This window comes from Hemitrygon akajei, chromosome 32 (assembly GCF_048418815.1).
Source record: "Hemitrygon akajei chromosome 32, sHemAka1.3, whole genome shotgun sequence".
NCBI lineage: Eukaryota > Metazoa > Chordata > Chondrichthyes > Myliobatiformes > Dasyatidae > Hemitrygon > Hemitrygon akajei.
The window spans coordinates 24,289,593-24,315,311 of NC_133155.1; the positions used below are offsets into that span (position 1 = coordinate 24,289,593).

A 25,719-nucleotide genomic window follows, 5' to 3' on the forward strand; every position below is an offset into this window, starting at 1 on the left:
CATAGAGTACATTGTGATCTGTACCTCCTAGGCTAGAATTTGTTGCGAGAAAGTTTTGAATCAGTTTGACCTTGACCTGAATTTAAAGAGCCAACCAGGAACAACCACATGCCAGAAGACCCCCAAATTCAGTCTTTACTGCTTTGGGAAACTTGAACCTGCAAGCTAATTGTTCTCCAGAAGTGTCTTGGTAGGATGTTCTGACTCTGGGAGTGAGTTCTGTGCAGATGTGTATGTCTTTTGATCACGGACCCAACTCTTTCACCCTATTGATGCAATAATGACCCCTTTGCTGAATTACTGCCGGTGATGTTTGCTGTAAGACAGGCAGTGCTATGAGACAGGGCAGCATAGTAGTGTAGTGGGTAGCGTAATAACTTGTAGAGTCAGCTGTAAGATTGGGGTTCGTGTCCTGCCACTGCCTGTAAGGAGCTTGTACATTCTTCCCATGACTGCATTTGTTTTCCCCCGCGTGCATTCCAAAATCGTACTGTGTAGGGTTAATAAGTTGTGCGCACACTATGCTGGCTTTGGAAACATGGCGACGCTTGTGGACTGCACCCAGTGCATATCGGACTGTGTGGTCTTTGATGTAAAACAGCAGATTTCATTGTCTGTTTCAATGTACATGTGACAAATAAAGCTAATCTTGTATCTGGAGATCTTACATTGAAGGAGTATTTCAGCAGTTAAATGCTGGAGAAAGTGCTCTCAGATAATTTAAGCATGTACTGTGCCCTGACAGCTTTTCCAGTATCAGCAGATCATCTCTTTAAATAAGGAAAACAGCAATGAAGTATAAGGTGTGCTCCTAATTTTACTCTGATTTTAAAATAAAGTCTTTTTTTCTTGCAATTGTATATAGCTAACACTCGAGTCATAAAGCAGTCATCTCTACAGCAATTCCAAGAAGAGATGGGCAGTGTTATGAAAGACCCTTATAGGGTAGTTCTCAAACAAACCCAGCTTCCGATGTCTCTTCTGAATGACCGAATCACACCTCATGTAAGTTTTTAACGTTCATTCAATACAGCTGTGAATACTGAGCAGTATAGTTTGTGCTATGACAGAATAGTTCCAAGTACTCACAATAATTCCATCATGAACAGCTGTAACTTTTAATTTGCCTTTATCTAAAATATTGAAATAGCTGCTGAAAAAAAGTTCAACTTTTCATATCTGCATGTCTTGACTATGAGATTGCTTATTGAAGTTTCTACCTGTGCTATTCAGTAATGATGGTTTGTATTCATGGTGGGAAATGCAATATTAAGGTTTGTGCCAAGGGTACTAAACACAAAATTATAACTTATAAGTTAGCACAGTTTTTTAACTAACTAGATCAACAAAAAGGTATCTGGATCATTATTCCTTGGAATAATGGAAGTTTGGAACCTTGGAAGTTGGAGAATTAATGAGTGTCACGGTGCTGGTAGTTAGCACAACATTTTGCATACCAGCGACTGGGGTTAAAATCCCACCACTGTCTGTAAGGAGCTTGTACATTCTCTCCATGACTGCGTATTTCCTCCAGGTGCTCCAGTTTCCTCCCACAGTCCAAAGATGTGCGGTTGGTAGATTAATTGATCCTTGTAAAATGTCTCATGATTAGACTAGGATTAAATCAGGGTTGGCTGGGTAGCTTGGCTCAAATGGTATATTCTGCACTGTATTTCAATAAATAAATAAAAAGGTAAAAAAAGTATTGAAATGAGCTTTTAAAAACGTGCAAACACTGCTGACTTTAGGCTCATTTAAGTTGGTATAAACCTAAATTAGACTTAAGCTTATGTTTTTTTGGATTGCTGCTTCCTTGGAAAATATTTTTTTATGGCAGGCAGTTCACCTGAGCACAATCCAGCACAATTATATCCTGTTTGAAATTGCATCTAATATTAAAATTTTGAAATGTTGGCATTTTATCCTGTTGCTGACAGATTTGGAATGGTTCAGAAGGCTTCTAAACTTAGAGCAGGGACTTCCAAACTTTGGGGTGGTGGTTTGTACAGCACTTTATGGTACAGGCAACCTGGGTTCAATTCCCATTGCTGCCTGTAAGGAGTTTGTACATTCTCCCTGTGACTGTGTGGATATACAGTATTTATTAACTGGGATCCACAGAGCCCTTGCTTAATGATGTTGGTCCGTGACATATCGAAGGTTGGGAACCTTTGATTTAGACTATTCAAGGAGATGAGTGTTTTCTTTGAAAGGAATTTGTGAGATTCTTTACATTTTCTTTTCTGCCTTTAAGCATTTCTACAATTTAATCAAAACGTAAATAAGTCATTTTGATTCATTTTGCCAAATCCTTTTCATTAGTCATGGGTTCCTTGATCATCCAAAGTCACTGAGCTGAGCATTCTCGGGATCATGGTGTGACTTGCAACAAGAGACAACTGTTTCAGCTAATTTGTTGTTGCATTAAATTCATTTCTCGGTGTTTGTTCCCTTGATTAATATTTTCCAGTGTTTCCACTTTGCTACCTTTTGCATCACATTTACTGTAATTGCTCAACTTTAAAAAAAAATAGACATTAAAGGCACAGATTTAAGAACTTGATCTTCAAGGGTGTTAAGGAAATTACAAGATGAACTCTCATTCTGTTGAGAAATCTGTATCTGGAGTAAAGGAATTTGAAGAAATTTTCCATATGTTTTAGCTTACTAGCTTGATTTAGAAAATACCTTTAAGTAAATCATAATTAATAAAACAGGCCTTGCTCAGATGTACTTGTCACGTACTTTACAACTAAATGACATTTGGTTCACTATACAATGCATCTTTCCCAACATTTTCCAGGACTTAAAAAGAATTCTGTTCAGCATATTCAATTGTTCAGCAATTGAGTGACGCGGGGTGCTGCAGGCTATGCACCTGCGTTCGTGCTCCATTGAGTTCTGGCTTCTGTAGCCTATTTGGCTGTCCTCCCTGTAACCACGTGTTCACCAAATTCATTGGTCTCCTCCCACATCTGAAAGACTTGCTGGTTCTCGGGTTAATTAGCTTCTTAAATTACCCTTCATGTAATGGGAATGTAAAACCATGAGACGTAGCAGAACTGGGCCATTCGGCCCATTGAGTCTTTTCCACCATTCCGCCATGGCTGATTTATGGCTTTCAACCCCATTCTCCTGCCTTCTCCCCGTAACCTTTGACACCCTGACTAACCAAGAATCTGCCACAAATGTACCGAGTGGCTTGGGCTGCACAGCTGTCCATAGTAATGAATTGCACAGATTCACCACCCTCTGGCTAAAGAAATTCCTTCTCATCTGTTCCAGGTGGAGGTACCTCTATCCTGAGGCTGTGCCCGCTGCTCCTAGGCTCGCCCACTGTGGAAAGTCCTCTCCACATCCACCCTATCTTGGCCTTTCAATATTCGATGGGTTTCAATAAGATTATGAGATTCCACCCCCCCCCCCCCCATCCCATTCTTCTAAACTTGAGTGACTATAGGCCCAGAGCCATCAAATGCTCTTCAAATGTTAACCCTTTCATTCCCATAATAGTTCTTGTGAACCTCCAATGGATCCTGCCCAATGCCAGCACATCTCCTATAAAGGACCCAACACAGCTCATAATGCTCCAAGTGTGGTCTGACAAATACCTTATGAAGCCTGAGCATCCCATCTTTGCTCTTGTGTTCTATTCCTCTTGAAATGAATGCTAACATTGCATTTGATTTCCTTATCACTGACTCAGCCTGCAAGTTAACCTTTAGGGAATCTTGCACAAGGACTCCTAAGTCCCTTTACACCACCTATTTTTGAATTTTCTCCCCATTTATGCTTTATTTTACTATCACAATGCATGGCCATACACTTTCCCAGACTATATCCATCTGCCAATTCTTTGCCCATTCTCCCAATCTAGCTATATCCTTCTGTGGACTCCCTGCTTCCTCTACACTACCTGCCAGTCCATCTTCCTCATATCATCCCAAAACTTGGCCACAATGCCACCAATTCTCTCATCTAAATCATTGAAGTATAACGTGAAAAGAAGCGAACTTAACTCCGACCCCTGCAAAGCACTGCTAACCATTGGCAGCCAGCCAGAAAAGGCCTCCTTTATTCCCTCTTTTTTTCCTGCCAGTCGTCCAGTCTCTATCCTTGCTAGAATCTTTCCTGTCCTACCATAGGCTCTCGTTAAGCAGCCTCATGCAGCATCTTGTCAAAAGCTTTCTGAAAATTCAAGTAAACATCCACTGACTCTCCTTTGTCTAGCCTGCCTGACAATTTCCTCAAAGAATTCCAACTGATTTGCCAGGCACAATTGCCCCTTAAGGAAACCATGGCCTACTTTATCATGTACCTCCAAGTACCCTGACACCTCATCCTTAATATCCAATATCTTTCCTACCACTGAAGTCAGATAATTTCCTTTCTTCTGCCTCGTCCTTAAAGAGTGGAACGACATTTGCAATTTTCCACTCCTCTGGAACCATGCCAGAATCTAGTGATTCTTGAAAGGTCATTACTAATGCCTCCACGGTCTCTTCAGCTACCTCTTTCAGAGCTCTAGGAGTTTGTCCATCTGTTCCAGATGACTTATCTATCTTTAGACTTTTCAGCTTCCCAAGTACCTGCTCCTTAGTAATGACAACTACACTGACTTCTGCCCCCATGCTCTTGAATTTATGGCATATTGCTGGTGTCTTTGACTGTGATGGCTGATGCAAATGATCATATAATGATCACTGTCTCCTAAGGGTTCCTTTGCCTTAAGCTCCCTCATCAAATCCAGAACATGCAGTCAAGAATAACTGATGCCTTATTGTGCTCAACCACCAACTAGTCTAAATGGCCATCTTGTAGACATTCAGAGCCTGCCTATATTTGTCAGTATGCATCTGCTCCATATTTCAATGGATTTTCATCTGTGCAAATATTTAAAGCAAAATTGTTTGTTTGCAGAATTCAAAAGTACATATTCTGGATACAGAAACATTTGAAACAACGTTTGGCCCTAAAGCACAACGAAAGAGACCAAATCTTAGTGTATATGATATGCAAAGCCTGGTGGAAAAAGCTGAGACATCAGTAAAAGAATATAATCTGGAAAAAGACCGAGATCTGGTTGTGGAAGATACTGGAGTGCGGTAAGGAAATCATTAGCACTCGACTAAATAAGATTCTCAAAAGTGGTATGTTTAAATATTGTTGATTTATTGACATAGTCTCTGGGTGACATAAATATTTCAATAACTTAGAAGTTAGAATATTATGTGTACAGTTTCAGACATTATTAAACACTTCAAATTTTAAGGAAAAACTCAAGTCCTGTGCTACTGAAAAGTATTGAGTTGATTCTTCACGTACGTTTCCAAAAAAAACTGGCTGCATGTTATATTTCACGTGCTAAGTTTCTGTAATTTAGTTGTCCTATAGCTCTGGTGAACAATATCAGCTGCTGAGGCCATAAGAGTAGAGATGAACCTTTGCAGATTAAGTGCTGAAGGTGTTCCCAGAATGCCAAGAATTTGGTCTGCCAGCAATTGCAAGGTGTCCCCATATATCCAAGTCAGAATGCGTGAAATAACTGGGAATTTGGAAGTCGGTTGCAATATTGTTTGTGATAATACATTGCTGGCTTCATTTTGTTTAGGGATGAAGTTAGAGAAGAAATCTTCAAAAAAGGACAGTCGAAGAGAATTTGGGGTGAGCTATACAAGGTAAATGTTTTAATGGAAATTATCTTTGCATCTCCTATCAGGCAAGTACAAACTTCATTTTTGAAAGACACTAAAAGCAGATTTTCACAGTTGAAACAGTGACTATTGCTTAAAAAATAGGAATTTTGTTTTTCATTTTATTTGCATGCTCATTGCTTCTCAAAGCTGCTGTTCACAACCTGCTAAAAGCGCCCTTGTGGGGGTCTATACTGCTCTGACTCAATTAAAATGTAGTTGTCCCTTATGTTGAATCTTGTGTAAAAGTCCTTTTCGTCATTTATCTTTTTCTGTTAACCTTTATCAGGTTTTGTTGTTGAAATATTGAAGACATGCATAGATTTCATGAAGTCAACTGGCATGAAAGCGGGCTCTTTGACCCATAGAGACTGTGACAGTCCTCAAGCACGTACTTGTGTTAATATCACATTAATCCCATTTTTATATTCTCTTCAATTTGTCATCTACTCCCTATCTCAGATTTTGCCTCTCAGCTACATACGTACTATGGTCAATTGAAATATGCTATCATCTTCAGTGTGGGAGGAAATTGGAGAACCTGGCCATACCTGTACCTTTACCTGCTCAAGTGCAAACTCTGCACGGCAGGAGATGTCAGGATTGAACTTGGCAGTGCTATTACCTGCATGGCTCTGCAGGTTTGGTAACAGTTGAGGATAATTGTGTTTCTTTGTATGGCTCTTGTAAACCATTAAACAGAACAGTTCTCAATCAACTTTTGGAATTGCATAGATAATTTTCAGTTTGCACCAACAGATGATAGGCCTCATTTATTTTTGCTGGCACTTTATGTATATGTGATTTGCTGGGACATGAAAATTGTTGTGCATGAAGGGTGAACAGCGTACAGCACTCGATTATCTGCACAATGGTCCAAAGTTCAAAGTAAATTTATTATCACAATACATATATGCCACCATACATAACCCTGAAATTTATTTTCTTGCGAGCATTCACAGCGACTACAAGAAACGCAGTATAATCCATAAAAGACAGTACCCAAAGAATGGACAAACAACCAATGTGCAAAAGAAAACAAACTCTGCAAATAAAATTAAACAATAATAACAAGATAAACAAGCAAGAACAACTTCTTAAATCGATATAGCCATTCCAAACACACACAGCTTGCAGAAATCAATAAATGAAAAGAACAGAAATATGCTGAATTAAAAGAGGGAATTGAAAGACATTGGAGCATGTCCCAATAATAATATCTACAACAGTTACCATCCCAAAAGCACTACACAATAGCATGAAGCAGTTAGGGCTACATAGAAATATATATGTGAACCTTCAGAAAGCTACAATACTAAACACCACTAGAATAGCCCAAAAGTTCATAGCAATTGACAAATGAATGTGTTTGCCTATGCCTGTACCTAAAGTTTTATCAGCTTGAACTGAGGAAAAAATAAATAAAAATAATAGTAAATAAGCAATAAACATGGAGAACTTGAGATGAGGGGTCCTTGAAAGTGAGTCCGTGGGTGGTGGGAACAGTTCAGTCATGGAGTGAGTGAAGTTATCCCCTCTGGTTCAAGAGCCTGAAAGTTGAGGGCTAATGACTGTTCCTGACCCTGGTGGTGTGAGTATCGAGGCTTCTGTACCACCTTCCTGATGGCAGCAGCGAGAGAGCATGGGCTGAATGATGGGTGCTGCTTTCCCGCAACAGCGCTCCATGTAGATGTGCTCAGTAGTGGGGGTGGGCTTTACATGTGATGGGCTGGGCTGCCTCCACTACTTTTTGGAGGCTTTTCCATTCAAGGACATTGGTGTTTCCATACCAGGCTGTGATACAGCCAGTCAATGTACTCTCCACCACGCATCTATAGAAATTTCTTGAAGTTGTAGATGAAATGCTGAATCTTCACTAACTACTAAGAAAGTAGAGGCTACCGTGCTTTCTTTGTAATGGAACTTTGCGTGATTGACACGGGACAGAAATGGTAACACCACGGAATTTTAAAGTCTCTGAGTCTCTCCACCTCTGGATCATTGACTTCCATTTTTCTCCTCCTGAAGTCAATAATCAGCTCCATGGTCTTTCTGACATTGTGTGAAAGGTTGTTGCAGTGGCACCACTCAGTCAAATTTTCAATCTTCCTCTAATGTGCTGATACGTCAATGGTCTGAGGGCCTTAAGTGTATTAAAGCCTATTTTATTTTCCATTATACTTTGGTCATCTTGGGGAGTCTGAAGTATCTCTCTTCATTTAATAATACTGATGTTGCAAATAATCAGCCTAACCTGATACAGATAATGCCTTTGTCCCTCTCATCTACTTAATCACCTCTCTTCTAGTCTTTGCCCTGAGGATCCTTATTAGAATATCCCATTTTTCCCTTGCCGTTTGAGCATTCCTGATCAAGTTGCTTTGGGAGTTATTGCTTTCCTCGTGCATCATTAACAAAGTGTTTTTCTTTAAGGTTATTGATTCGTCGGATGTTATAATCCAAGTGTTGGATGCCAGAGATCCAATGGGAACACGCTCTCCCCATATAGAGGCTTATTTAAAGAAGGAAAAACCATGGAAACATCTGGTTTTTGTGTTTAACAAGTGTGACCTTGTACCTACTTGGGCTACTGTAAGTTTTTTGCAATGTCTTTAAAAATTCAGTATTAGAATGTAATAATTTCTTTGGAGCAGGAAGAATTTTAACTTTGTTGTTTTTAGTGTATGTTTAGCTCCAAACATATGTTCAAAATGGGGAATTACGATTTTAAAGTTCTGTTCAGTGTATTTACTTAGTAATACTGCTAAATAAACCATAATAAACAACAGTTCAGACTTTTAAAAAATGTTCAAAATATTATACTGTAAAATTCTAATCCAGTGTAATTTGGATCTGGATGGGCAGTTTTTCCAGACTATTGAATGTTCAGTGCTTTTTAAATTCGCTGCCTTTAGTTGTTACACAGTATTACAAATTTACCTAACAAATTTAAAGGGACCGTAGGAACCAAGCTCCAGTCAGTTTCAGGGGAGTGCAGGAATGTGATTTACATAGAAGTCAGGTGTCAAACTATCAACATTTCTGAATGATCAGATAGCGAATTATTAATTTTATTGTACAGCTTTTCAAATTTAGTTTCAAGTTTCAACCTTTCAAGTTCCTTGTGTGAAATGCCTTTTTGAAAATCCGTGTTCTAAAGTCCTGTTCTGATGGTGCTTACTGATGTCGTTGAACCATTGAGGTAATAATAGTAACTGATCAGACGGGTGAAATTGTACAGGATTTATTGATCGAATGTTTAAAAGGAAAGTGTGATGCTGTGTGTTTTATGCTTTAACAAGGGGGCTTAAAAATAAATTATTAAATATTCCATCTCCTAGAAACGATGGGTTGCTGTGCTGTCCCATGAATATCCAACTCTTGCATTTCATGCAAGCCTCACCAATCCCTTTGGAAAAGGAGCTCTGATCCAACTTTTGCGACAATTTGGGAAGGTAAGAGAAGGGAATGAAAGCAGCTATAATTGTTTTTTAAACGCAGGTGTTGGAAATTTGGAATAAAAAGGGAAATTAAACAACAGATCAATCAGCACCTAAGGAAAAAGTTGATATTTCATGTTAAAGATCCCTGGTCAGAACTGGAAAAATGAGAAAAGAAGTTAATTTTAATCTTTAGAGAATGCGAGGGAGAGATGGATGGGACAAAAGGAAATCTCATAGGTTGAGCTCAGGAATGCCTTTGGCAAAAGTTGTAGATGAAGTTATCCAGTGTTTGCTTAATGAGAGCACTTAGAATAAGCCAATGATTGTAAAAGAAGTGTTCAGACTGCTGAGCCAATATTACAGATGGATATCTTGGATCAAAACTAGTAATTTCCAATACAAGCATGGAAAGTGACCTAACTGGTTTTATAGGATTCAAAATCAAGTCTGGAGGTTGTGTAATGGGAGATGGTCTGTGTCCAACATTTTAAAAATGTAGTTTGAATAGTTCAAAAACTTGTGAAAGCAGAATTCATAGAAACACATTATTAAGATGATACATGAGGAAATCTGCAGATGCTGGAAATTCAAACAACACACACAAAATGCTGGTAGAACACAGCAGGCCAGGCAGCATCTATAAGGAGAAGCACTGTCAACGTTTCGGGCTGAGACCCTTTGTCAGGACTAACTGAAAGGAAAGGTAGTAAGAGATTTGAACATCCCTGACACATTTAGTTGTTTGTTTTTTTCTCTCTCTGCCCATCACTCTGCCTGCTCTCCATCTCCCTCTGGTGCTTCCCCCCCTCCCTTTCTTTCTCCCATCCCATGATCCTTTCCCTTCTCCAGCTCTGTATCACTTTCGCCAATCACCTTTCCAGTTCTTAGCTTCATCCCACCCCCTCCGGTCTTTTATCATTTCGCATTTCCCCCTCCCCCCCCACTACTTTCAAATCTCTTACTATCTTTCCTTTTAGTTAGTCCTGACGTAGGGTCACGGCCCGAAATGTTGACAGTGCTTCTCCTTATAGATGTTGCCTGGCCTGCTGTGTCCCACCAGCATTTTGTGTGTGTTATTAAGATCAGTTCTAGAGTGTTGCAGAACCAATCTCATACATTGAATATCCTTTAAATGTCCTAAATGAACCTTTTGTATACTGGTACCTGTTTTTGCAATATTTAACTGTGATGCAATGACAAATGATTATTGGCTATATATTCTTTGCTTTCTTAATAAGATAATTATTAGTACATTTTGAAGGTGGTACAGGCAGTGCAAACTTCCTCAGCATTTCTTATTGCCAAACATTCCAAAAGACAGGTGTAATGACAGGTGGAAATCACATTTAAACTGGGTACCAGTGTTTTGGCAGAGACTCGTATTTTCCAGGTTTTGAAAATTCTTTGTTTATGCTCCTTGAATTGTAGAATGGACTTGCCCTAGAAAGAGAGAACTTGCTACAATTCTTACTTTTTTATCAGTCTTATAAGGATTCAACAGGACTTTAATATAACTCTTGGTTAGATTAGTTTTGCAATGTGTCACATGGCCCTGGTGGTTAAAACTAGTATCTATAAATTATTAAATCTTCATTACTTAAATTTTGATGCTGCTTTTTCAGCTATAAGTAAAAACTAGATTTGTGAAGGCATTGATTACATGTTATCATTTCCATTTTTTTAAATAGCTGCATACTGATAAAAAACAGATCAGTGTTGGCTTCATTGGTTATCCAAACGTTGGCAAGAGTTCCATCATTAATGCACTTCGATCAAAGAAAGTCTGCAATGTTGCACCTCTTGCTGGAGAAACAAAGGTATGTAATGTGGATTTTAGGACTTCTAAACTTAAATATTTGAAAATAGATCCTTTAAAAAGATGAGGGATAAATGCAACTTTCTTGTACACAGAATCCTTTTTCCTGGTCTTCGGTACTGTGGACAACTATCTTGCTTTATTTTGTTAAACCTTTATAGACCCTGACAATGTGTGGCCTGCTTCTAATTGTTCCCACTCATTTGGTGCACTAATGCAGTAAGAAGATAATTTTTAAAAGATATATGCCACTCGAGTCTTGGAGACACAGATATCTGCAGATGCTTAAATCTGGAGCAGAAAGAAAACAAAGGAACCTAGCAGGTTAAGGAGTATCTGTGGGAGGGACTGTCTACATTTTGGATGACACCCTGTATTGGAACAGTGTGGTAAGGGAGGTTTGTCATATAAAAAGGGAAGGGGGAGGAATGAGGCAGACTGAAGAGGAGTGAGGAATGATGGGTGGATAGGGTTGAGAGATAGAGGCACGTGAGTGATAGGTGGAAGCAGATAGTTTCTTTTAAAAAGAAAGTGAGCCATGTGAGTGGAGAGAGGGTGAAGATAAATACAGAATAAGCAGGGACACAAAAGCTGCAAGTGCTGGTATTGGAAAAGTAAGGAAGGTGATGATGGGATTAATGAAGAGCAGGTGGGAGGGGAATTCCTCCATGGCAGCCGTAATGTGTTTCTTAACTTCCGGTTAAGATGGCGCTACGGAACGTGTGCAACAGCGCTCTCTGGTAGTCAGAAAGCTAAGAAATCTGACCAAAAGCATCACTAAAAATAACTTTTGAGGTAAATTGTGTTAAATTATTGCTGCAAACTGTGAAGGGGTGAGCGACAGGCGAGTTTGGGGGATGAATCAATGCAGATAAGGTTCTGATGCCCCTACAGCTGGCCGGGGACAGAGGTTGGATTGCTCTGGGTGCTGCAAGAAGAAGCGGGGCCTGGACAGAGGAGATTGGATTTTGGTGCTCATACAACTCGTATTTAGTGCAAGATTGGATCGCTCTAAGCGTCAAGCTGCTCTGAAGAGCTTGAAGGTGGCTGGGTGGCGTGGTCTAGGCCTGGGGCTCTTCACAGTAGTAGTGCCCTGGTTCTAATACAAGATACGATACGTTGTTTAGACTATTTAAGCGCTGGCCCAGATCGGAGGCGAGACGCGATTTCACTCTTTCTCAGCGATCTTCACTCCTCTCCAGGGCACAGAACCTTTCACTGTTCCCGTTGTTGGGTCAATTTAAATGCCGATTCAGAAAGACTGAAGACAGGTTCTCAGTCGAAATGAGAGCTAGTTTCGGTCACTGTCCACAATGGTCATCTCCATGGCACTGAGGCTATGAAGACCGCCCGGCTGATGTGCTCTGTGCCTGCTAAAATGAACTGATAGCAAGGCTTTGGGCCTACTCCGGGGTTCGAATCTGAGGACTCGTTTTTGGTTTGGAATGCTGTTGCTCACGTCAGTTCTTTACATTATTTTTTCTTTCTTTCTTGTGCATCGAGTATTGGTCTTTTTATTGTTATTCTTTTTTTTCTCTTGGGTTATTTCAGGTTTCTTGCTCTGTGGCTACCTGTGAGCAAGTAAATCTCAAGGTTGTATAATTTATGCATACTTTGATAATAAATTAACCTTAAATCTTGCTACTCTTTTGGACTAGGCCTTTAAGGGCTGGCACCTTTCTGTGATTACAACCCAGCGAAGCATCGGCAACTGGGCTGAATTGAGTTGAGTTTCCCATACGGTCAAGCTTTAATGCTTTATTCTTAATGAAATGTTGTTTCAAATTATTTTTTTTGATTTCCTGATGTTTTTTTGTTTAGGAGCAATGCTTTTGCAGACCAGAAAGTGCATTTACCAGGCTTGAGTCCCTTTCTATTGCAGCATTTCTTGCCAAGATACTGAGCTAGCTTGACCTTGGATAGCTAAGCTGTTTTTGCCTTACAGACCTTCTAGGTGTACTTAAATTGGCTTCATCCCTCTCTATGTCATAGTCTACGAACGCTGCATGGTACAGAACTGAGATGAGAGTCATACTACATGGAAACAGCCTAACTGGTGGACATCCATCATACTAATCCCATCTTCTAGCATTTGACCTTCTCTGCCTAGGTGATTCAAGTGTTCATCAAGACCTCTTTAAATGTTGTCAGTGACTGCTCCCATGTACGCTCTAGCAGTAGACTGTATATTGGAGCACAGAATAATTATTTCATTCAGTTTCTTATTGCCCTCTTTGTAATCCATTAGTGTTTGCTCTCTATTCTGGTAATTGAGATCGTTTGAACCACTGCCTTCGTTTTAAGCATTCAGAGCCCAGAAAAAAACAAACTGACTTTAGCATTCATCTATATCTTGATTTGTTGGGCTAATAAATGTTCTGTAAGTGACAGAATTTATGGCTCATCTTTTTCAATTCTGAGATTTCAGTGTAAAGATTTCGTGACACAAGATGCTGCAATAAATTTTGTTTTTCCTGTTTCCCTGGTGTAGGTTTGGCAGTACATTACTCTGATGCGACGTATTTTCCTTATTGACTGTCCTGGGGTTGTGTATCCATCCGGTGACACGGAGACTGAAATTGTGTTGAAAGGAGTGGTGAGTATAACCTCCCAAAAATAAAGGTTCTTTTTAAAAACAATCTGATTATTGATGTGAATTTAGTCATGTAGGATTTTGTGAATAAAACATGCAAGAGTCGTTCTAAGTGCTCAACAAAAGTTGCAGTCCTTTACTTCCATTACAAAGAGAGCAAAAGCAGTTTCCTTACACTGAGTCATTGTGTCAGACACCATCTCTTAAAATGAACATATCAATTCAATGACACTGTTTAAGTTAGATATGACCCTTGTGGCTAAAGGGATCAGGGGGTATGGAGAGAAAGCAGGTACAGGGTTCTGAGTTGGATGATCAGCCATGATCATACTGAATGGCGGTGCAGGCTCGAAGGGCCGAATGGCCTACTCCTGCACCTATTTTCTGTGTTTCTATGTTTATGAATTACATATGTACAACGGTTTCTGTTATTAACAATGTGTCATCTGTCACCCATTACATTACCCAATAGTAATAAAGTGAATGCCAAAAACAAGAGTATAGATTATGTTGATTACTTCCACATAATGTGATCTATTGTAGATCAGCAGTACATAAATTAGGAGAATTTTTTTCCCCACCTGGGAATGCAACAGATCATCTTTTTGTTATCCCATTTGAAGTAATACCAAGTTCAAAATGTTCCGTTATATATAGCAGAAAAAAGCTGAACAAAATTACAGCTCTTTAATTGTTCATGAGTTTCTCGTTACTTGCACTTCACTTTTGAATTGGCCCTGAAGCCCCCAGATTGAAACTTTGCACGGTTCCAGTTGAACTTAATTAGCTGGTAAGCTTTTTTTTTTGTAAGTACACAAACAGGAGAAGATCTGCAGATGCTGGAGATCCAAAGCACAAAACGCTGGAGGAACTTGGCTGGCCACGTAGCACCCATGGAAAAGAGTATAAACAGGTCCTGATGAAGGATCTTGGCCCGAAATGTTGACTGTTTAGCCTTTTCCGTAGGTGCTGCCTGGTGTGCTGAATCCCTCCAGCATTTTGTGTGTCAATGTTTTGTAAGTATACTAGTTCATGTGTTTTCTATATTCTATGGTTCCCACAGCCTATGTCTCATTGTATTGAATGAAGGTTAAGGATTTGATTTTTGTTAATATTTGATATGGGAGCTCCATTTTCCTGTATGTTAAAGTACTAGAGCTGTCTGTAGCAGTAGAAACATTTGGTAAAATAATGTTATCATAACTGATAACATTGGATGTGTATGTTTTGAGTTTCATTATTTAATATGTACTTTATATGCTATTGTGTACCTATAATTAGGGTTTTTCTGCGCATGCTATACTCTGATGATTCAGGGAGGCAGAGTGCATGATTAAAAATTAAATTTTGGCAAAAGCACTGCTTGGTTTCTTGCTTAGCTCACCAGTAAATATACACAAATTCATTAATGTGTGGATATATAGAAAGCGCACACTTTATTCTTGGCACAATGTACACAGTCCAACTCCTGGCCTTCATATGTGGCTGAGCTACTAAGCCCCATGGAAGTGTTCCTACTGACAGGAGGAGTAGGGATGGGTTACTGGTGCCTTAAAACCAGTCCTTTGGGCTGATGGGGTTCATCAGCCATGGTTTGCAGCTCATCTAGGAAAAGGAAAACTCTGATCTCAAACCTCTGCTGCCTTGCAGCTACACCCACTCGTGGGAAAGGCTTTGGGAGTAAACCCCCAAGAAAGAATCCAGAGCTGGAGTCCCAAAGGCAGTCTTATTGTTCAACGCTGACTGCCAACAGCTATGACGCCACTGGTGCCAAACTATCGGTCTCTGCTGTTCCTTTTGGATTTGTCAGCTGTGTGGACGGGGGAGCCTGCTACATGGACAATGGCTGGGGCGATCCCAGCCAATGGAGGGTCTCAAATAAGCGAATTCTCTGTATATTCTTCAAATATTTCAATTTGTGGCTGTATGTGCTATTGCTACATATCGTCTGAAGGAAGTCTATTAGCCCTTCCTGTATGCGCATATAAAATCTGCTCTTTTATCTGGAGCGATATGTGTCCATAAATGTCCATTGTTTACATACAGCATATCGTATGGATATGAACATTAATGGTAACTTGTTTTGTTGCTTTAGTTTTGTTGTTGTTTATCAAACTAGTTAGATCTGTCTCCTGTACAGCTGCCTGATAATAAGAATGTAGTAATGTTGAAGTAGTGATCTTTTGCTTTGTACTGCTGCCACAAAAACATTTCATGACATATGGCAGTGATATTAAACCTGATACTGAATGTCAGATTCTGAAAGTTTTTCTAGACGTCGTAAAACAGAATGAAACACATATTCTTATAAACAAGTTTAAATTAGATAAGCTGAGTGATTAAATGCAATCATTTCTCATCTGACCCTTGTTGATACAATAATTTCTAATTGCTTAAAGTCATCAGCTTTGTACTACACTGCATTTGGTGGTGAAAGCTTTGATACATGATTTATACTGTTCTGCAGATTACTGGCTGCCAACTATTTATATAATCAGTATGAATTTATTCAGGAGTAGGATGCAGTTGTTTACGAGCGATTTCTGAGTTTTCCATTTTGATCCTCTTTGAAGCCAAGAGCAATCCAATATGGATGTTTAAAAGGCTTAGCTGGTAAAAGTGATTTATTTATCTGTGTTTCTTTTACAGGTTCAAGTTGAGAAAATCAAAAGTCCCGAAGATCATATTGCCGCTGTGTTGGAAAGGGCTAAAGCAGAATATATCAGCAGGACCTACAAAATAGATTGCTGGAGCGATCCAGTTGATTTCTTAGAGAAGCTTGCGTTCAGAACAGGAAAGCTTTTGAAGGTGACATTCATTACAGCATTGGATTACAATACAACATTTAATTACAATATCTCTGTTTGAAATGTACTGAAAGTAAACTGTTTTCAAAATTTATTTCCGGAATGCACTTTACAATAACCAGCTTAAAATATTATTTCAGAAAATGTCAGAGTCTTTCTAGAGTAGGAGAGAATTTGAAAATTGTGTCCTATATAATTAAAAACCAAAGATTATTGCTATTACATAACTTAATTAGCATAGAAAAGTAACTAATGTGTATCTAAACTGCGAGAAATGGTGCAACAATAATAAGCATAAGAGCAGAATTAGGCCATTCTGTCCATCGAGTATGTACTGCCGTTCCATCATGGCTGATTTATTATGCTTCTCAACATCATTCTCCTGCCTTCTCTGCATAACCTTTGCTGCCTTTATTAAGCAAGCACCTATCAATCTCTGCTTTAGATATACCCAATGACATGACCTTCATCCACACTGTGGCAATGAATTCCACAGATTCACTCCCCCCCCCCCTCCTCCCCACTGGATAAAAAAGAATCCTCATCACCTGTGTTCTAAACGGGCGTCCCTCTTTTCTGAGGCTGTGCCCTCTGGTCCTTCACTCCCTCACTATAGGAAACATCCTCTCCACATCCACTCTACCTAGACCTTTTGGTGTTCGATAGGTTTCATTCTTCTAAACTCCAGAGCCATCAAAAGCTCCTCATACATCAACCCTTACATTCCATGAATAATTTTTATGGATCTCTTCTGGGCCCACTTCAATGCCAGCACATCTTTTTTAGATAAGGGGCCCCAAAGCTGCTCACAATACTCTGACCGGTGTTTTATAAAGCCTCAGCATAGCATCCTTTTTTTTTATGTTCTAGTCCTTTCAAAGTGAATGCAGATATTGCATTTGCCTTCCTCACCACCAACCCAACCTGTAAGTTAACCTTTAGGGAATCCTGCACGTGGACACACAAATCCCTTTGCAGCTCTGATTTTTGAATCTCCTCCTCTATAAAGAAATTAGTCTGCACCGTTATTCCTTCTATCAAAATACATGACCCTGCACTAGATTCCATCTGCTGTTTTTTTGCCTGTTTTCTGTCTTAAGTCTTTCTGCAGACTCCCTGCTTCCTCAACACTACCTTTCCCTTCCACCTCTTTGTATTATCTGAAACTTAGCCACAAAGCTGTGAACTCTGTTATCAAATCATTGACATATGATGTGAAAAGAAGCAGTTCCCAACACTGAAACCCCGCAGAGTACTTCTAGTCACTGGCAGCCAACAAGAAAAGGCTCCCTTTATTTCTGTTCTTTGCCTCCTGCCAGTCAGCCAATTTTCAACCCTTACTAGTATCTTTCCTGTAATACCATGTGCTCTTGGTAAGTACCCTCATGTGCGTGACCATATCAAAGGCCTTTTGAAAATCGAAGTGAACAACTTCCACTGGCTCCTTTGTCTATGCTGCTTGTTTTTTTTCCTCAAAGAATTTCAACATATTTGTCTGACAAGATTTTCCCGTAAGGATTAATAATTCCCATTTATATGGCACCTTTTTATAGTTTAAAGAAAACTCACTGGACCAAAAATTTGACAAGAAGCCCAGAAAAAGGAGTTGTAGCTTTGCAAACAAGTAGTTTGAAGAGCTGTGTAAAGAGTTACTTCACACGACAGATGTTCTCCAGCTGCCTTTTATGGCCTGTCGAAACCATTTGAAAGAGGAAAAATTAGTTAAAATTAATTGCATTGCAACATCCCTCACTATCCCAGAGCAGTTGGGGTGCAATTTCAACTCTTAGACACAAGTGATTTTGTAGTTGCTGGAAATCTTGAGCAATACACAAAATGCTGGAGGAACTTAGCAGGTCAGGCAGCACCTGTGGAGGAAATGGCCAACTTTGTGGCGTGAGACTCTAAATCAGGACTGGAAAGGAAGAGGCTAGAAGCCAGAAAGTATTCAAGTCTTGTTATGTTTCCTGTACAGTCTGATGATACCAATTGACAGTTATACCATTTGTCTTCAGTTGTGACAACAGTTGCATAAGTTTGTGATCTTGACTATTAGTCAAGATAGACTAAGAACAGAGAAAGAATACAAAATATTGTATCTGCAGTACTGTGAAAAAGTCTTAGGCACATATATATTGCTAGGGTGCCTAAGAATTTTGCACAGTACTGTATATTGTGTCCTCCCAGTTACCAAAAAAAATACTTACTACTACTTAGCTAATACAAAGCTAAGTATTGCTATTCTTTTTCTGAGCCACCTTTCTATTTTAACCAATATACTGTACTGTGCAAAAGTATTTAGCCAGCCAGTGGTGTAGAGGTATCCACATCAGACTTCAAGCCGAATGGTCCTGGGTTCGAATCCAACTGGCTCTTTGCACACTTTCCACCCGTGCCAGGTTGAGTGTCGAGCTAGCAACTCAGCCTCGTTAAAAACTGACACGGTTGCTGTCTGATACGCCACAAGACATGGAAAGGGGCAACAATAACAAATGTCTTGGGTACCCCAGCTATATAAACAGTATGTATAGAGTATTGTATCTTTAGCATAACAGGTCGCTTGACTGCTGATTCTATTCATGAAACCTCTGGGACCATGCAAATAAAGAAATATTGCATAGAAAATCTTGTGATTTTTATAAAATTTATGTTTGAAAGAAATATTTGCATTTATGTTAGGACTCATTACATCCTTTAAATGCCCTGATCCATGTTTAGTGGATTGTAATAATGAGAACCAGTATTAGGTGTGACTGTCATTTTTCCACAAGCAGCTGTCAAGAATGGGCATAGAAATGTAGATATTGGAATGTGATTGATTTGGTTTTTTCATCTTTAAAAGAACACTATACACTTTTAAATTCTAGCTTCAACATTAAACTGTGTGAAGAGATTCAGACTTGGTTTGAAGTACTCCATCAGTACTTTTGAAACTTTATTCAATGGTATGTTTCGTTGGCCTGAAACATGCTGATCACACCTCAGTGCATACATGGCAAAATGTTGAAAGTCTAAGACTTCCTGAAGTCAAAACCCAGCACGATGTTGAATCTTGCCAATCTTGATATAGTTCTCAGTTGTAAAGATAAAGATGATTGATGAGGGAAATGAAGACACTGTGATTTGTTTGAACTTCTAAAAGGTAATTTATGACCGGAGGAGAATACCCTGTGCAATTCCTCAGTTATTGATGGTAGGACAGCTGCTTTTCCAAATATGCTTTGATGAATTGGGCTAGGATGTATCAGGCATTACCTCCAAATATGCATTTGGAGGGATAGTAAACTGAGGAGTAGAGTACAAGGAGTTATAGTGGAATTTGCAAATGAAACAATGGTGAAAAATTATTTTGGTGGGAAGCATGTGAAGAAGCAGTGTAAATTGAGAGGTATAGGAACAGATCTATGGGTGTATGTGCAAAGTTTGATTAAAGTGGTATCACAAGTTGGAAATGCGATCCAGAACTTTAGTGCCAATGGATCTAACAAGTCTCTTATGATCCACTCCACTCTTGGATGCCAAAGAAACATGGATCTAAATGTACTTAATATCTGCAAATGTGTTTATACCAGCGAACTCATACTTACAAACTGCAACTCCATTCTACCTTAATTTTCTCCTATTTAAACTACTAAATAACTGAATTAAATTTAAGTTTTTATTCAGTACATTGTACATTTACATAAGGAATTTACTGAAGTGCAGTTCCTCATGGTTTCTTTGAGTTCTGTTGTTTGGAATTTGAATGAATTAACTCACCCATTGCTATTCCAAGTCTTTGCTTTACAACAATTTACAAAGGAGTGATGATTGATTTCCTTGTACAAGATAGTGAAGCGCCTATTGTTCATTTTAAAACTTGGCTCAAAAGAACTTGTTTTTTTTTAAATAAAAATGTGGAACAACAGCATCTGTAAGATGTTACCTTACAGCTCAGTTGTTGTTTGAAGTTGTTGTTAGAAACCTTTGAAAGTGCAGTACAGTCACAGATTACTGAGATTTGTAAATCAATATGGGTCAGTTCTTCTCTTTGTCATTTGTTTATTTCCCGATCTAATCACCTGTTACTGTTTTCCAGGGTGGAGAGCCTGACATACAAACTGTGGCCAAAATGGTTTTGAATGATTGGCAAAGAGGGCGAATACCTTTTTATGTTAAACCACCAGATGCTGAAGGCGACTCTCAGGTAATGATTTTTTTTTTGTTTCATTGTAACTTGTGGTTATTTGAGTTACTGTCGTCCTCCTGCCAGCTTGAACCATTCTGGCCAATCTCCTCTGAGCTCTATCATTAATCAAACATCTTCACCCACAGAACTGCTGCACAATGGATGTATTTGTATTGTTCACACTATTTTCTGTAAGCTCTAGAGACTGTTGTACACGAAATCCCAGGGAATCAGCAGTTTCTGAGATACTCATACCACCCTGTCTGGCACCAACAACCATTCCAAGTTCAGAGTCACTTAGATCACACTTCTTCCCCATTCTGATGTTTGGTCTGAACCTTTTGGCCATGTATGGACACTTTCAGCATTGAGTTACTGCCACATGCATGGCTGATTAGATATTTGTGTTCACAGGCAGGTGTACTGGTAAACCTAATAAAGTGGCCACTGAGTGTATATGCAGAAGATGACAGAGTTAATAAATGCAACTTTGCCATACTGGATTGTCATAAGTAATCAGATGCCCCAAGGATCTGATGATGGAGGGGAAGAGCTGTTCCTAAAACGCATGTCTTCAGCCTCCTGCACCTCGTCTCTGATGTTAGCAGTGAGAAGTGGGCATGTCCTGCTTAGTGGGAGTTTTAATGATGGATGCCACCATTTTGAAGATGTCGTCGGTAGGGAGGCTACTGCCCATGATGGAGATAGCAACCCTCTGCATGATGGAGTTTGCAGCCCTCTGGAGCTTTCTCCGATCCTGTGCAGTGGTCCCTCCATAAAGACAAATTCTATTTCTCCAGATGTAAACATAACGTATATGTCCCTAAGGAAGAACAACACGTTCTTGAATGGAAACAAATTACTACACCTAGCCTTTTAATTGAGGTGGATGCGAGCTTTAACTGATTGCCCCAGCATTATAGACTTGTGCCATTGTGGGCAGAAACAAACACGGCAAGAGTGAATTGTGCATTGTGTACTGATTGACTTCACAATTCATATCCAATATCCTGTCTGCACATACACATTGTACCCCTGGGAACTTTTGGATAGAGTTTACAGAAATACACACTCTTGTCAATCACCCTTTTTGGGTTTTAGATAAAATTCATTTGGATAGCATGTAAAAATACTAAGCTATGCAATAGAATTCAAAACTAGAATTGTTAATTGGACTGCTTTTGACATTAAATAGTTTACATTGATCATGGCCTATTTCAATGTTAATTGTTATGTGGAAAAATCATTTGTTATATTTGGAGGATATTTTTTGATGACTTGATCACATGAAGCTCAAAATTATGCACAAGGCCTGGTTTCTTCAATAATTTTCACTTCTGTGTTTTCCAGCCATTGACTATGTTAAAAGTGGAAAAAGAGCCAAACAAATCTGATCAAGTGAAAGGGTCGTCAGAAACCGTGATTGTTGAAAAAGAACATGAAAAAGCTGAAAATCCAGTAGTGCCACAAATAGTTGCACACGTAAGGCAAAACTTTGGGAAAATCAATGTGGCACCTGAATTTTCTGAGGCAGACCTTCTACCTGTGAACATTTCTGAAGATGAAGAAGACATTTTGGATGAGGAAGAGGAGGAAGAGCAGGGTAACGAAGATGGTGATGGGAATGAATCAACTACTGCTGAACTAAATAAACTTCAGGAGAATAATCACCAATGTGTGGTCAAACCAAAACAGACACTGCGGGATTTGGATGAAAAGATTGCGAAATACAAAAAGTTCTTGGATAAAGCCAAAGCAAAGAGATTCTCAGCTATAAGGTAAATTTCTCATTTTGCATCTCTCTCTCTCTCTCTCTCTCTCCCCCCTCTCCTCTCCCCCCCTCCTCTCCCCCCCTCCTCTCCCCCCCTCCTCTCCCCCCCTCCTCTCCCCCCCTCCTCTCCCCCCCTCCTCTCCCCCCTCCTCTCCCCCCTCCTCTCCCCCCTCCTCTCCCCCCTCCTCTCCCCCCTCCTCTCCCCCCTCCTCTCCCCCCCTCCTCTCCCCCCCTCCTCTCCCCCCCTCCTCTCCCCCCCTCCTCTCCCCCCCTCCTCTCCCCCCCTCCTCTCCTCCCCTCCTCTCCCCCCCTCCTCTCCCCCCCTCCTCTCCCCCCCTCCTCTCCCCCCTCCTCTCCCCCCTCCTCTCCCCCCTCCTCTCCCCCCTCCTCTCCCCCCTCCTCTCCCCCCCTCCTCTCCCCCCCTCCTCTCCCCCCCTCCTCTCCCCCCCTCCTCTCCCCCCCTCCTCTCCCCCCTCCTCTCCCCCCTCCTCTCCCCCCTCCTCTCCCCCCCTCCTCTCCCCCCTCCTCTCCCCCCTCCTCTCCCCCCTCCTCTCCCCCCTCCTCTCCCCCCTCCTCTCCCCCCTCCTCTCCCCCCCTCCTCTCCCCCCCCACCCTCTCCTCTCCTCTCCACCCCCTCTTGACAGTGATAATAAACCAAAACCAACTTTTTAATGTTTTAGAATTCCGAAGGGGCTTACCACAAAATTACTTACGCAAACAAGTCAAAAGACATCTGATCAGACACAGGAATCTACAGAAAACGGTAAGTAAAGACCTTGTTTTTGTGAAAATAAAGCATTGGCAAAAATCTTTATATCATAATAGATTAATATAGATTTATGTTTGGAAATTTTCTATTTAAGTTGCATTTCTGGAAACATTATTTTCAGTTATATTCATTTTAGTTTCAATGATTACATCAAGAAAGGTAATGTTGGAAGTGTACGATGCCTTGAAAGGTGCATATAAACAGCACAGACGGGTCCGTGTGCCATTATGGAGCTGGCAGGTGGCAGAAATAGTTGGGTTGTGGTTGAACGGGTTATGTTGAATCGCAGACAGGAAAAACGGGATGATGGACTAAGGAGTTCAGGCTAGAGTTAACAAAAGGAATAGGAAAAAGAGGGAGTGGTAGCATGAGTGGCAAGGGAAATGGACAGAGAAACTTGCAGAAGACCTAGTCTGTAAGGTTTTAGATAACTCGCTGTCTGGTGTGGGTCAGCTAACAATAGGATTCTAATGCCAAAGCAGGCCTCAGCTCATTCTGTGAAGTTCACAAATGTATTCTTTGTATTTTTTGAATTTATCTTGCACAAATGAATTTAAAACATTGTGCACCATTAAACTCCACTGTACATGCCCAGTTGTTTGTTCACTGCTACAGAATTTCAAGACTACAGTATTGAGCACAGCACGGATTGGTATTAATGGTAGTGATGCTGCTAGCTATTTTAAATCCACATTGCATAGGTGTATCACCAACTGAGGATTCTGATATACAATGTTTTAAATGGTCTCCTTGCACGTTTTGAATTGGTTTGTGAAATTGGTGTCAATTATGTGAAAGTTGGACTAGAACTCTTTTTTCGTCGATTTTTAAATAGTTACTTTATACAAAGAAATCCAGCTCCCTTTCGTTTTCTTTGTTTCAAAAAATTGCTGTGTCTTTAAAGCTACCATTCAACTTTCTACAGGTGGTAGAAGAAGAAAAAGAAAAGCTCAAAATGAATCAGAGGATGAAGAACCTCCTCCAAAACTTTCATCTAAAGAGGCAAGTTTTTCCCTCATGTAATTCTTTATTGAATATGGTTGTGGAGCAAGGTAACGGCCCCTATAGAACCCACTGTGGGAGAAATAACTTGACCGGGATAAAAGTTCTTCTCAATTTACATGACATAGATAACTCAGAGTTTGTTTTAAAAAAAATTGAGAAGTCTGCTTAAGACAATTTCAAGTTGTATACAAAGCTGTTATAAATAATATTCCTTTGTAATCAAATTAACCGAATGGTTTGAGCTTGCTGATGCACCAAATTGAGAGAGTTAATTATCAAGGGAATGCAAACAAAATGCCAGCTGATAATAAATGTGTAGAATGGACATGTAACAAATTAATGGTTGCCTATGCAATTGATGTATTTTAGTGCAAAGACTAAAGGAGGCTTGAATAATGGAAGTCCAATTAAGATGAAATTTCTCATTACAAATAAGGAATCATTCAGTCCATCAAGTCAATGTTGGCTTCAAAGATCTATCCCATCAATCTGATTTCATATAATATCAAGAAAGGGTTTTTTTTTGCGCCCCCTGCAAAATATAAACCAAAGATACCTGGGGTTAAGAATACGCAATTCATTAAAAGTAGTGTTCTAGTTCTTTACGGTGAGCATTTTAATTTAAGTTTAAAGCCAAGCACTACAAAGCATTTCTGAAGGGGTATAGTGCATAGGTCTTGGAATTTTTTTAAGCAGTACACCCAGGATGTGACGAACATTTTTCAGAGTGCTGTACTATTTTCCGTTACTTTGAAATGGATGTTGAAAGCAGTGAGAAAAACAAAATCTCAGCTCAGTATGGGGAGCTGAGAGTTACAACCTACAGAAAAGATTGAATCATCTGAAGCCTTTTTGTTCTGGGGAAGAGAAGGCTGAGTGGTGACGTTATGACGAATGATGAAAGTATTCCACTTGTAAGAAAAGTTTTTAAAAAGTTTAAAATCACAGTTGTGAACTTGAGAAATTTCTTACCCAAAGAGCATTGAGAATATTGGAATATCATAAGGAGAAGCTAATGTGAATAGCAAAGTGGCATTTGGACTCCAGATAAATACATGAGGGAGAAAGGAGTGTCTTTAAGGTAAATGAAGAGGGATGAAGTACCCTCTCCATTGACCTCTACGTTCACAACATCTGAGACATTGGAACGGCACATTATAAACTGTGCCAGTTCTAACTAGGCAGTAGAGCCGATGGCGTGTGGATTTCGTTTTATCAGAAACTTCCAGCTCATTGAACTCCTGTGATTTTATATTTGCAGAGGCGAAGGCTGGACCGTCTGCAGCACTCAAAGAAGGTTGGCGTCCGGTATTATGAAACGCACAATGTCAAGAACAAAAATAAAAACAAAAAGAACCCTGCACCCAAACCACAGAAATGTAAAAAGAAACGATAACTTTGAAATAAAGAGACTTCCTCTTTTTAAATGAATAGCACAATTATTTTTACAGGTTCTGAGATTTTTTAAAAATATATATAATAGTCATTCAGTGCAGAAAGGAATGGATGTATTGAATTTTAATGACTTTTTTTAAGTATAATGACTTTTTTGTGCTTAGTTTTGAATTTGGGAATGATGAAAGCAAAAATTAGCAAATTTTATATAATCTAGGCATGAATGAGATAATAGCATTTGAGGAGTTAATAAAGCAAG

At 39.7% G+C, this 25,719-nt stretch overlaps 1 protein-coding gene across 1 annotated transcript in view; it reads left to right on the plus strand.

Moving 5' to 3' along the window:
- The window catches only part of gnl2 (G protein nucleolar 2), a 35,150-nt gene extending 9,658 nt beyond the window's left edge, over positions 1 to 25,492 (plus strand). Inside the window, exons 4-16 of the mRNA XM_073034486.1 lie at positions 866 to 1,005; positions 4,921 to 5,105; positions 5,612 to 5,678; positions 8,127 to 8,285; positions 9,035 to 9,148; positions 10,825 to 10,953; positions 13,444 to 13,548; positions 16,195 to 16,353; positions 20,431 to 20,538; positions 21,871 to 22,298; positions 22,972 to 23,054; positions 23,986 to 24,062; positions 25,327 to 25,492. Of these exons, the coding sequence (XP_072890587.1) occupies positions 866 to 1,005; positions 4,921 to 5,105; positions 5,612 to 5,678; positions 8,127 to 8,285; positions 9,035 to 9,148; positions 10,825 to 10,953; positions 13,444 to 13,548; positions 16,195 to 16,353; positions 20,431 to 20,538; positions 21,871 to 22,298; positions 22,972 to 23,054; positions 23,986 to 24,062; positions 25,327 to 25,461 (1,889 nt within the window). The 3' untranslated portion in view covers positions 25,462 to 25,492. The remainder of the gene's footprint in view (positions 1 to 865; positions 1,006 to 4,920; positions 5,106 to 5,611; positions 5,679 to 8,126; positions 8,286 to 9,034; positions 9,149 to 10,824; positions 10,954 to 13,443; positions 13,549 to 16,194; positions 16,354 to 20,430; positions 20,539 to 21,870; positions 22,299 to 22,971; positions 23,055 to 23,985; positions 24,063 to 25,326) is intronic.
- Positions 25,493 to 25,719: the final 227 nt, after the last annotated feature.